This window comes from Acomys minous, assembly GCF_964271855.1.
Source record: "Acomys minous genome assembly, chromosome: 5".
Lineage (NCBI taxonomy): Eukaryota > Metazoa > Chordata > Mammalia > Rodentia > Muridae > Acomys > Acomys minous.
The window spans coordinates 115,497,711-115,511,719 of NC_140494.1; the positions used below are offsets into that span (position 1 = coordinate 115,497,711).

Consider the following 14,009-nt stretch of genomic DNA (forward strand, 5'->3'; position numbering starts at 1 on the left):
GGCATATGCCTGTAATCCCAGCACTCAGGGAGGCAGAGGCAGGCAGACCTCTGTGGGGGGAAAAAAGAGATAAAGTGCTGAGGTTTTTTTTTTTTTAAATTACATTTGTGTGTGTGTGTGTGTGTGTGTGTGTGTGTGTGTGTGTGTGTGAGAGAGAGAGAGAGAGAGGGGGGGGGGAGGGAGAGAGAGGGAACAGAGGAATCCATATTCTCCTTCCACTATCTGGGTCCCAGGGACTGAACTCATTGAACTCAGTTAGGCAAGTGCCTTGCTCAATGAGCCATTTTGCTGGCCTGATATCTATGCTTAAACGCTAGCTCTACTTCTAACTGTGTGACCTGAAGTAAGTGAGTTACCTCACTGAGCAAAACCTTCCTCATGTGTCAAACGGAGGAAAAGAACCTGGTCTTATGACTATGATGTGAACACTAAGTATGAGTTATCATTGTCTATAGAAGTGTTTCCCAGGAAGCATGCAAGATGCAGAGGAGGGGTAAACAAGGACTCGTCATGTGGTAGAGAATAAAGACAGAAACATGGAGTGAAAGGTGCACCATAGACTTTGGTTTTATAGTAACCACTGCAAACTGCCAAAGCTCAATGGCTACTTAAGAAGAGTTTGAGTTAACCTCTGTTATAGTTAATGTTCATTCTCTCTCTTAAAAAAAAAAAAAGACTTATTTATTTGTTATTATGTATAGTTTTCTGCCTGCATGTACACCTGTAGGCCAGAAGAGGGCACCATTCTCATTACAGACGGTTATGAACCACCATGTGGTTGCTGGGACTTGAACTCAGGACCTTTGGAAGAGCAGGTGGTGCTCTTAACCACTGAGGCATCTCTCCAGCCCTAATGTTAATTCTCAATGTGAAGGGAATGGTAAATACCATGGAAACCTACCTCTGGGTAAGACTATGAGAGTGTTGGCAGAAAGGTTTAAAAGATTAGGAAAGACACACCCTGCATGTGGGTAGCATGGTCCCCTGGGATGGAGCCCCAGTCTAGGAAAAGGGAAAAAGTTAACTGGGCATCAGCACTTACTCTCTCTGCTTCCTGACTGGGGAAACAATGTGACCAGTCAACCCACATACCTGTGTGCCTTCCCCGCCCCGGTGAACAGTATCCCCTTCAACTGTGAGCCAAAACCAAGCCTCCATCCTTCAAGTTGCTTCTTGTCAGATATTTGGTCACAGGAGAAATTAATACACAATCCTTCCAGGCCCCCACAGAATGTTTGTTTCCACATATTTCCTTAGTATCTATTTTTCTTTTCAATAACAAACTTGTTTATTAGAGCGTCTGATAAAATATGAAGCGCACTCACTTTCACACAATGGAAGAACTGGAGGAGAGAGATTGGGGAGGAAGGATGAATGCACCTTGGTAATAAGGTAAGGCTAGTCATGGTGGTGCACACCTTCAATCCCAGGACTCATGAGGAAAGAGCTGGCAGATCTCTATGAGTTTGAGGCCAGCCTGGAGTATATAGTAAGGTCAAGTTTAGCCAAAGCTGCATAGTGAGACCCTGTCTCAAAAAAACCAAAATAACGTTTGGAAAGAGAGAAGGAGGGAGAAAGAAAGGGGGGGGGGGAAGGTGAGATCTTCAATACTTTCCTACCTTGACTGCATAGTTACTGAGCGGATCTTTTGCGTAGGAGGCAGTGTAGTACACTGCGTCTCCAGCTTCACAGCACGGCTTGTCACTGGTTAGCCTGAAGTCTGACCAGCTGTCCACTCCAAAGCGGAGTTGGTCTTTCTGCCCAGCCATGAAGAGGTCTTCACATTTAACTGCCAGTCTCTTCAAGGCATCTGTGTGAAGGCTTCGGAGTTTACCCACCACCTCCTCCCGATTGTCAAGTCCTCGATAAAGTGCTTGTCTCTGTGGCTTCTGGATGCTTCGAGCCTGTCTACAGGAGAGACCACGTCGGCTGGAGAGGGACTCCATACTGTTGGAAAATCTGTCCTTAACACTGAGAGTGGCTAGGCTGGAGATGCTGTTTGCTGCTGAAGGAACAGGTCTCTCCTTGTGCAAAGGTCTCTCCAAGGATTCATAAGACTCAACGTCCAGTCCTTTGAGTTCATAGCTAATAGAAGAGCCAGCACTGCTGGCATCCCAGTTGGGATCAATGTCATAGGTGGGATTAGCCACGACACAAAGACTACTTGCCATGCATTTCTGAAGGTCTTTGGAGATTGGCTCTGTGTTGGCTCGAATCATTTTCTTTGGCAGTGGGGGTGGTGTGGGTTGGGAAGCACTCAACACTTCTTGGTCTGTCTTCTCTCCAAAGGCAATGGCGTCATCCAATGCTCCCTTAGGATGCCGTGGATGCTTGGGAGGGATCATAGCTGCTCTGGATTGTCCTGAATTATTTTTAAAGAAAGAAGAAGAGAAAATTAATCCAAAATTTCAATCTCAATTCACAATTGAAACAAGTAGAAGTGAGTGAAGCAGATATGGAGAATCTAGCAAACAGCCAATGCTTTCACTGAAATGAAATACGAAACCAAGGAATAAATGCCTGAACATTGAAAGTATGAATCCAAAGCTCGACTGGAACAACAAATACAAATTATGTTTCAGCATTTCTCTGGCACTAGTTTAGGTGGTGGGCTCTGTTTTCAAACGGGATCCACATTCTCCAGTCCAGTCCCCAATAACACTGTTAACAGTTACCACACCACGGTACCAGAAATACCTGCATGTGACAGCAGAGATGACAGATGACAAGGATCAAGAAAATCCTTGGGAACACTACTGAAAACAGAACTGAAACTAGCAATGGGACCACTGTACAGTGCCCAACAGCACACTGTTCTGGTTCTTGTTATGTCATTCCAATTTTCCCTTGTATATAGCACCTGCCATTACATATATGTACATATAATTTATGTATTCAATATTTAGTTTAGAGGGTAAAACACATTAAAGGATCAATGACACTTTTCTACATAAGGGAGATTAGACATTATTTTCTAAAGACAGAAATATATCATGACATTTCTACAAAAGCTACTAAAATCAGTCATGTTATTAAAATGAAGCTTTTACTCAAAAGCTAGAGGGAGAGCATAATGCCTGGTTATGGATTGCGTTATATTGCGGCCCTAGCCTCTGCTATCTATGAATAGGTCCTCACTTGGAAATAGAGTCTTTGCTAATATGATAAAGTTGAGGTTAGCAAAGGCTCTAATCAAATATGGCTGGCATCCTAATAAGAAGAAAACACAATGTGAAGACAAATAAGAGAAACACTATGTGGTGACAAGGGCAGAGACAGAAATGATTTAGATGTAAACCAGGAATGCCAAAGATGGATGGCCACCATTAGATGCCAGGCAGAGGCAAGAACAGATTCTACTCGGGGCCTCAGAAGACGCATGGTTTTGTGGATAGAAGTTTCAGTTCGGGTCCCTAGACTCCATAATTGTCGAAGAATTAGTTTCTGTTGTATTAAGCAATCCATTAAGGTGCTTTATTACAACAGTCCTGGGAAAGAAATACATCTTTCTACTTAAAATCATAGAGTATAAGTAAGAGGGTGGGGTGATAGTTAATATTATCAGCCTGATGCTATCTAGCACCATCTAGGCAACCTTTGGATGTCTGTGAGTTTCTGTGTTAGGCTAACTAAGGGCAGGCAGCACCAACCATAGGGCTATGATCCTGCCTGAGTAAAATGAAAGAAAGCACGCTGAACAGCAGTACCATCTCTTGCTACCTGACTGCAGATGCAGAGCTGCCTTGTGCTTCTGTCATGACTTCCCCACCAGGATCGACTGTCCTCTCACGCTTGATGAGGACAGCCACAGATACAGGTGCTTCTGAGGATGCTAGTAAGTAAAGCGGTGGTTTGGTTTGTTAAAACCATGTCCTTGAAGAAATACCAAGGACAAGAATCAATACATATAACTGTGATTATAATTAATTCCATTTCTTACATCTACTTGGATCAAGAATACCTAGGAATTTAAATAAACTACTATCTACTACATATAGGCAGTAAACTGAAGGATCTCCTCTCCCTACTAACAGCATATACCAGTGTATGTATGTATGTATATATATATATATATATATATATTTTAATAAGGAAGAGAGCTGCATTAAACACAAATAAAATATACAGAGAGAATGAATAAGGGAATAAAGGAAAGACTATATTGCTCTAAGGCAGCAAGGGCTTTTAAGAGTTTCTGGCTGGGATTTGGCTTAGTCCAGCGCTTGCCCAGGATGCACAAGCCCTTGGGTTTGACTTTTATTAGCATACAACTAACTAGCTGGCTAGTTAACTAACTAACTTACTTCTCATGAAGAAAAGCTCAGGACTAGATGGAAACATTGATGAATTCTACCAAATGCTTAATACTAATTAAACCAAACTATTACTACTAATCCTCTGCAAGCTCCTCCAAAAAGAAGGGAAGAGGCAACATTTTCTATGTTGAATTTTGTAGAAACAACGTAACCTAGACAACCAAACCAAAGACATCCAAGAAAACTAGAGACTAATATTACTTATGAATATAAGTGAAAAAAAAAGACATTAGCAATAGAACATAGCAGCACTTTAAAAATTATAAACATAATAATATTCCATAACAAATTGGGTTTATCCAAAGAATGCAAGGTTGGTTTAACATCTGAAAATTATTCAGTATATTATGATAGCAAATTAAAGAAGAAAAAGTCTCACATCTCAAAGTTGTAGAAACAGCTGATAAAATCTAATGCCTTCCCGTGACAACACTCAACAAATCTGGGACAGAAGGAAACATCCTCTGCCTGGTAGCTTCTTTTCCCCTCCCCTTGAGTTTTGGAGACAGGGTTTCTCTGTGTAGCCCTGGCTGGCCTTGAACTCCCAGAGATCCTCCTGCCTCTGCCTCCCAAGTGCTGGGACTAAAAGCATGCGTCACCACCGCCTGGCCTCATAACTTCTGTATCACACCAAGAGCTGGCATCATACTTGATGACAAGAGACTAGATGCTTCCTTGGTGGTACAAGGACTACTGTTATTACCATCTGTAGTCTATATTATACTTGAGCACTAACCATGGAAATTTGGAAATAGTTAACAAATGAAAACATCAAGATTAGAAATAAGTAAAACTATGTATGTATAAGTGATATAATCTTGTATTTTGAGAGCCCAAGGGACCATATGAATATCTATTAGAAGTGACATGCCAGGGCTGGGACTATAGCTCAGGTGGCAGAGTGCTGGCCTAGCTTGCAAGGTGCCTTGGGTTCACTTCCCAGCATGTCACAAAACCGAATGTGATGGAGTATACTTATAATTTCAGCACTCAAGATATGAAGGCAGAAGAACAGGAGGTCAAAGCCATCCTTAGCTACACAGTCAGATTGAGGCCAATGTGAATTACATGAGAACCTGTCATAAACAAACAAAAAGGGGAAAAGAATGTATCAGTTTAGTGAGACCGCAGCAAAATAGTCAGTGTACAAAAATTAATTGTAATGACTAATCTAAAACTGACATTAAGAAAATAACCCTATTTGCAACAGAGACTAAAGTACTAAGGGATAAATTTAATTAAGCAAGAGTTGCATGCTGAAAACTATAAAACATCACTGAAAGAAATTAAAAAGCACCAGAATAAATGGAAATTAGTCATGTTATTAAAAATCAGTCACATTATTAAAATGACTAATTTTATGCAGTCTATTTAAGCTCATGGATCAGAGACTTTAATATTGTTAAGATGGAAATATTCCCCAAATTGACCTACAGATTGAATGTAATCCTTATGAAAATCTCAATTGGATTTTTTGAAGAATTGATGTGGGGACCTTAAAACTCACATGGAAACACAAGCGATTTAAAGAGTGGCCCAAACCAGTCTTAGCTCATTACAAAATTATGGTAATCAAGATGGCGTCATATGTAGTAGATAAATGCAATCAATTTGCGAGGCCAGAAAGAAACCTTTATGTAAAGGGGTCAATTGATACTGACAAAGGTTGTCCAAACAATTCAAAGGGGGAAAGAACAAATGATACTGTAAACAAAACACACAGTGTGCTGAAAGTGAAAAATAAAAATAAAAACTTATGTATTTAAGAAGCAAGAAGAGAGTGCCAGGCATGGTCACGCATTCCTGGAAACCTGGATACTCCGGAGGCTGAGAGTAGCATTGCTACATGGCAAGACCTTGGAATAGACACCAAAAGAGAGGAAGATGAGGGAGGGAGGAAGGGCAGAAAAGAGAGAGATCAGAAGGAAGAAGGGATAGAGGGGAGAAAAAATATAAAGGATGGGGAACGCGTGTTTAAATTATATGTTTGGTAAGAAACCTCGACCTGGAATATATAAAGAACTCTTTAAAGAGAGCAAGGGTTTCACGCAGACATTTCTCCAAAGTTAATATCCAAATGGCCAATGCACACATGAAAGATGTCCAACCTCATTACTTACTAAATAATGATATGACAAAACATAATACTTCATATCTACTAGGATCATTATAGTAAGAATAAAAACAACAATAATGAAAACCATAGGCAACTGGTGAGGCTATGGAGAAATGTGGATAACTGTATATTGCTAGGAGGAATCTAAGACAGAATGACTACCTTGGAAGACAGCCTGGGAGTTTCCCGAAGAGTAAAACACATGAGCCAGCATTTGCACTCCTACAGAGATATCCAATGGAAATAAAGCATATGTCTACCCAGAAACCAGAGCACATGCTTATACTGTATTATTCATAATAGCCCCAAAGTGGAAACAAAACAAAGGTTATCACCTAATGAACGGGCACACAAGATGTGGTGTAGAGCCACGCAACTGAATGACGTTTCCCACTTCTCTCATCTGGGGCTACTTGTTCCTCTCTCAAGTACAAACCCAGGATCTCATGCATGCTAAGATATTTTGGTTATATCTAGTTATAACTGCTGAGTGATATCCCTGGCCTTCCTTGCTCATTTTAGAACACTCAGCCTCTGGGAAGTATTTAAGTCCATCCCCCCTAAACTGAATGATCCTCCCTTGGGACTTCAGATATGCCTGGTATATGTTTTTCTTTAAGAATAAACATAGACTACTGCTCTCAGGTCACAGTCTGACCTCCCTACTGGGCTGCTCACTAATGGCAGGGTCTGTGTTCTATTTTATACATGAGACCATGCAAGAATTGGGCTGAGAATGAGTGGGTAGGTCAGTAGACAGACAGATGTAGATAGCTCCAGTTGAGTAGCTCCAGAGGTGCTCCCCTTTTCTTCTTTAAAAATTATCTGAGAATTAGGGAAGTAAGGCACACCCCATCACACGCGCAGTGTTTTTTTTTTCCAAGATACATATTATTTTATTAATTTGTTCTTCTTACATCTCAATGGTTATCCCATCCCTTGTCTCCTCCCATTCTTCCCTCCCTCCCATTTTCCCCTTCCCTATGACAGTTCCTGAGGGGGATTTCCTCCCCCTGTATATGCTCATAGGGTATCAAGTCTCTTCTTGGTAACCTGCTGTCCTTCCTCTGAGTGCCACCAGGTCTCCCCCTCCAGGCATGGGAGAATGGCAAAGTAGAAGGATCCAGAGGGTCCTAGAAACCTACAAGTAGAACATTATGATAGGCAGATTTGGGCCCAGGGGTCCCGCTCAAACTAAGGCACCAGCCAAGGACAGTACAGGCTGTAAACTTTAAACCCCTACCTAGATCTAGCCAATGGTCAGAACATTCTCCACTGTAGAGTGGAGAGTTGGATATGACTTTCTCACGCGCAGTGTTTTAGTGCAGTTCAGACAGGTGGGAGAGGGCTGAGCGCGCAGTTTGCCACTACTTTCAGAATCAAGTTGAGACTATACAAGCTGGTCAAGGTTCTTTGTCTTATCTACCACTATTCCTTAGCGACTCCTCAATGTGAGTTAATCATGTCACTGAACCTCAGACCTGGAGTTACAGATGGCCGTGAACTGCCACGTGGGCTGGGAACCAAACTGGGGTTCTCTGAGAGAGTAACAAATGCCCTCAACTGCTGAGTTACATCTCCAGTCCACACTTTCTGTTCTTTTAATGGGTCTCTCTCCCAAATATTTATTTTTAAGACCATGTGTGCATGCGTGCGTGCGTGCGTGTGTGCGCGCGTGTGCGTGCAGGAATGTAGTGTCTGCAGAGGTCAGAGACATCAGATCCCCCTTGGAGCAGGAATTACAGTGGCTGTGAGTGCTAGGAACTGAAGCTGAAAGAGTTCTTAGCCACCAATGCCAGCAGCACCCCTATGTTTGTATTTGTGCCTTAGTAAAGGTGTACTGTGTCTTTGGCCCATCTCAACCCCTTTCTACTGAAGCTTCTACTCTACATTTCGCTTCTAAATGGAAGTCGCTGCCTCTTCCGTATTCTCTCAGTCCTTCTGCTTTATTCTAGTATTCCCAGGCTTTTAGACAATCCTCCCAGAATCTCATGTGGTACAAGACAAGCAGCGTGTGGACAGTAAATGTCTGCTGAACTGAGGACAGAAAAGCGACAGAACCGGTCATTACTCCAAATGGAAAGAGACAGCCCAAGCAGCAGTATATGAAAATAACTCCACGGCCTCCTTCCTCCAGCAGCAGTGCAGGACCTCACGGGAGCGGCGGGCATTTTCACAAGAGAATCTAAGTGAAACCGGCAGCATTTTGCAGCCCCTGCAAGTGGGTCAAGCTACCGTCTAAATCTGAAGGCGCTTTGTATTTTTCTGCTTTATTTTCTCCAAAAGGGGGCATGACACAAATTCCAACCATTTGGGTCAATGTCCTAAAAGTTTGGTATCTTAGCTGCTTTATTTTAAACTTTTAATCCTGCACATTCCTCTGAAGTCTCTGGGATCCAGACACCAAAGCTCAGTTTTCAGCAGCAGATTCAACACCACATACTCCACATTTTTGTGGCCTCCCAGCTTTCTAAATGGGAATGGGGAGAAAGAGTGGTTCTAAATCTTGCCTGCTATAAGCTAAAAAGGTCCTTGGGACCATGCTTGACTACACCAAGCTCAGGCCTTGCTTTCTCCCTCTCCGGCCTCTGTACTCTAGCTGTAATTTCTTCCCCACATAACCATGCCTTCAGACCAGTAGGAAAGCAAGGGCCTGGGCCATATCACCTTCTGCAAAGCAACTGATGAAAACTCAATGGAAAGGGAAAAATTTAACAAGACTAATAATTCCCAGAGTATTTAAAACTCATTGGGAATAAAAATGACTGATATAAGGTTCTTATAACTTACAAGGTTGGTATAAACAGACAAGAAATAAGGTATCTCTAAATTATGTTAGAAGTTGACTGCAAACGGAAAAACTTAAAGTAGTAATTATATCATTTTAGTGGTAGAAATATTAAAGACACATAAACAAATCATAATAAATGTTTGCTTATGATCTGTTGCATTAAAGTCATAGGCCCTAAATAATGACACATTTAAATAGGAGTTTCCCTTTGACCACTAAGACCACTCTCACAAGATAGGAAGGCATGGTTTCCCAACCAACCTCACTGCCTCCAGTCATGTCACATGCAGCTCCCTGGAAAAGCTTTTAATCCTGGGTATGCCTCTTGTAAAAAGCCTTCAGTGGATCTCCATTTTCTATTAGTAAAAGATGCAGTGTTTTGTCCCAGATTCCTCTAGAATGAAGTGTCCACAAACTTTTCAGTACAGGACAATTATCACAGGGACTCAAAGGTCAGTAGCCTCATGCCTTTTTCTCCAAAAGATCAGGTCTTTGAAAGTTTGCTAGTGTTTTCAGCACCTTACCCAAAACTAGAGCCAGTTGGTATAAAACAACTGTTTGCTAAATTAAAGTACCAATTAATAGAACACATGTTCCTATTTTATACTTTTAATTTTCATTCCTAACCTATACCCCCACCCTCAAGGTAAGTAATGTACGCGAGAATGGGAGGAGAAAGGAATAAAGAGACATTCATGTCCAAACACAGAAGCATGCACTGCGCTGTATGCAGGTGTCACACACTGGCGCTGTTCACCAGCTTCGTCAAGTGAATAGGGTCTCTGGTTGGCTAGGACAGCACTCTGCTCCCCAGCAGCAGCCTTCTGAAGCTTAGGAGGAAAGAACCTCATCTGCCAAGTGTTCTGTTCTTATTGGACTGAGCACAGTGAAATAAATGTAAGCAACAACTGGCGAGCCACGGGGTACAGAAACTTCATGTCAAATAATAAGACTGGCTGACCTCCAGAGGCCACTTGATTGGCTCCTCAAATAGACAGATCACTTGTAAAGAATTCCAGTGGTGTAGCAGCTGACAGGCCCATTGTTTACACGGCCTTGGTACAGAGGGCCTTCCCAAAGCCACAGAGCGTTTATTTACGGGGAAGTTATCTAAGTAATTTGAATACTGTACTCTCTTAGCTAATTCTCAGATATAGGGAACTATTTTAAAATATGAATGCAACTAACTTAGGAGCAAAATGCCGTGATTTCTTTTAATAGATATAATTAGAGTTATAGGAGGTATAACAAATGCTCAGACAACTGTCAACTTCAGCTTTTATTTCAGTTCCAGATAATCTTAACTATAACTCTTCTTTAAAAATATTTTGTGTTTATTATTTATTTATTATGTGCACACATGCACACATACACCCACGTGCACAGGTCTGGGGCCAAGAAGACAACTCTGGAGAGCTGGTTCTCTTCATCTACCGTGTGGACTTCTGGGGATTTAATTCAGGTTGTCTGGCCTGGTGGCAACTGCCTTGCCCCGCTGGGCCATCTCGACAGGCCTTAACCACAATACTTTAATTTTTGGTTCAGATAATTAACACTACAGTGTTATTTTTTAAATATTATTTATTGAGTAGATACATGAGTTGTAAGGTGCTCTTCAGAATTTCTTAGGAGCGGGCATTTCTAACAGCACACTCCGCAGTCACACCAGCAAGACCAGCAGTGCAAGGAAGGCATTCTTTTAAGAATGCCCACCTTCACCTTTGACACGGACAGTGTGCTGCAGGCAGGGTGCTTTAGTGTTTTGCTTTGGCGTCTGAAGGGTGCAGCTTTAAGGATTTGCTCAAAGTAATGGAAATAAGAAATGTGGATAGCGTCTTATGGAGACCCGTAGGAGACAGAGGCGAAGTTCATATAGCTACTTAATTAGGAAATGTATGCATCGAGTCCAATATTAGAAAAGAAAAAGCCAGATCAAGAGTCATAGAGCATATAAACTACGACTTGAAAATCTCTTATATGACTTTCCTGTAAGCAGATAGAATTCTTTCATCTGGGAATCTTCAAAAGTCAAACACAGCAGTCATTTTTAGCTCATTTATTCAAACACATTCTTAGCACCTCCTGTGTATTTTAGATAATGTGCTAGGCTGTAGGGATACAGAAAGAGGAGCAAGCCAAAAGTACGTAGAGTAAAGGGGCACTTGATTGAGCCTTTAAAAAAGCAATGTATAGAGTACTTAGTTACAAAGTGAATGAAGAGACCTAAAGTCAATCACCTGGGTTTCAATAGAGTAGACCTTCGCACACACTTCTGAATCTGGACAGATGATAAAATAGTCAGACATGGCAACCACAGATCCTTCTTCCAGACATTTTAAGATAGACATAAGAAACAGGAAAACGTCAAAGGCTTAATAGAAAAAGAAATTCTATTACTTCTTTGGTGCAGACATGCCATAAAATTCAGATTGGGTGAGCTTAAGGTGGTAAAGGCCAGTTCATCCCGTGATCCGTGTGATCACCATCCAGAGTGAAGTTGCCGTCGTGTTGGGTGTCCTGGTCTAATGACTAATATCTAATGTCTCCCTCGAGACAGGCTCTTTCACAAAACCTGGGGCAGGCTCCAGAAAGCTTCCTGTCCCTATAGTGCTGAGGCTACAGGCATGTGCGGCCCAACTTGGCCTCTTCTGTGGGAAGCTGGGATTTAAGGTAAGGTGTTAACGTCTGCACAGCATTTGCACGTCTTTCTCACTTAGTTATCTTCTCTGCTCCCTATTTGTTTTTAAGATAGGGGCCCATGTTTCCAAGGCTGGCCTTGAACTCCTGGCCTCTTGTTTACCTCCCAGGTACCAGGATTATAAGTGTGGGTCACCATGTCTAGCTCAACCATACCATTAAAAAAAAAAATTACTGGAGCTTTAAATCACACACACACACAAAATTATCCAAGGGGGCAGTTTAAAATTGCATGGAGATGATTTGCTAAATGCCTTTTTTTTAAAAAAAGAGAGAGCTCCAAATGCCACCCACATACTTGTTCCACCAGGGAGAAAGAACAGCAATAAACCCAAACCCTCAGCCTCTAGAGCTGATGGAATCAACCTTAACTGTTACTCCTCCAAAGTAGAAAAATTAAGCACGAATCAAACCAGACCAAGTCAAGCCCAGAGCTACTGAAGCATGTAAAGAAGGCTTGAAGCTAATTATTTCTCTAGTTCTAACTTTGTCATGGACTTCTCACTTTTTGGTGGTTGATAAGTACATAAAAATGCGTGTGATGATAGTTAAAGTGTAAAGTCCACCATGAAGCTTGACGGCTTCAGAGCAGCTGTAAATTCAATGAGAGGATTAGACTTTGGGGTTGGCTGATTTTGGTGCATGATTTTTTTGTTTTCTTTTTTAACTTGCAAGATTAAAAAAAAAAAAAAGAATAACGAAAAATAATCCTAAAGAAAGACTGGATAACATAGGGACCATATATTTATGACAAAGAAAAAGAAAATCCATCTTTTTTTCCTTTTTTCTTCCGGTGCTGGGCACCGAACCCAGGTTCTTGCGACTGCTAGGTAAGAGCTTTACCACTGAGTGGAACTCAAAGGAAAGCCATCATTCTCATGGGACAGCTTGTGCTTTTGGAGTCCAGGTAATCGTAATTTTTAAAATTCTTCAATTTTGTGTCTGAAAGTTGATTCAAAAGTCACAGCATATATAGAGGGAAGAGGTCCCCCTCAGTCACAGTCATAGGGGAGGGGAGTAAGGGAAAAATGGGAGAGAGGGAGGAATGGGAGGATACAAGGGATAGAATAACAATTGAGATGTAATATGAATAAATTAATAAAATATATTTTTAAAAAAGTCACAGCCCTTCAGTGCTTAACAGGAGTTTAATGCCTGAGAGCATCTGAGTCATGAATGCCTAAAACTCTCTGGGTTCCAATCTTGGTTCAAGCTCCCTTGCCTTGCTTTCCTTGCCTAACAATGAGGTAAAATAATTAAACTTAAAGTTAACGCGTTAATTTTTTTTTTTTTTTAAGGTAGAGTGTCATGTAGGCCAGTCTGGCCCCAAACTCACTACTGAGGGTGACACTGAATTTCTGATCTTTCCACCTCCACTTCCTAAGTGCTGGGATTACAGCATGCGTCACCATGCCTCACCACTATGATTACTTCCTCTTCCTCCTCCTCCTCTTCCTTTTTAAAAAAGACACAGTCTTATTATGAAGCTCAGGCTAATCTCAAGGTCACAATTCTCCCAGTTTACGCCCCAAGTGCTGGAATCACAGGTGTAAGCTGCCATACCCAGTTGCTAATGGAAGATTTTAGGAAGAGATTCCGCATGGCATTAATTCCTTACAGTTGTGATATATATTACTGAGGCTGTCATGAGAGAATTTCTGGCATAGCAAAAAATATCTACTCCATATAATTCTTGATATGCTATCTTAGGGCATGAAGTTAAAAAACCCTTCATTTTACAATGTACTTCTAAAAATATAAAAGAATGAGAAATGTCCAATAAACCATTCAACCATAAAGTTTACTGGAACTAAAGTTAGAAGTCTTCTTGTAGATTATATTTTCAACTACTTGAGGGTTGTTCTGACTGATTCTCCCAAGAGGAGATATTGGAGCATTTCTCTTATGGAATGGTTTTAATCTTTTGGGTTTATTAATTAAGAACCCTATACTTGTCAATTTTGAAGTATACTAGCTGATTCTGATATCATTTTTCCTTAAAATAACATGGTGGAGGAAAAAGACAAAGGGAGTGAGAAACTAGGTCCTTCAGAGACATGCTCCAGTGGTTTCTAAACAGCAGTCAGTG

The 14,009-nt window shown here is 41.3% G+C and overlaps 1 protein-coding gene across 10 annotated transcripts in view; it reads right to left on the reverse strand.

Annotated features, from left to right (window-relative positions):
• Positions 1 to 14,009, reverse strand: part of PEAK1 (pseudopodium enriched atypical kinase 1) — a 222,713-nt gene that overhangs the window by 24,494 nt on the left and 184,210 nt on the right. For all 10 annotated transcript variants that reach the window (XM_084782239.1, XM_084782241.1, XM_084782234.1 and 7 more), the window contains one exon: positions 1,620 to 2,362. In XM_084782239.1, the coding sequence (XP_084638365.1) occupies positions 1,620 to 2,362 (743 nt within the window). The remainder of the gene's footprint in view (positions 1 to 1,619; positions 2,363 to 14,009) is intronic.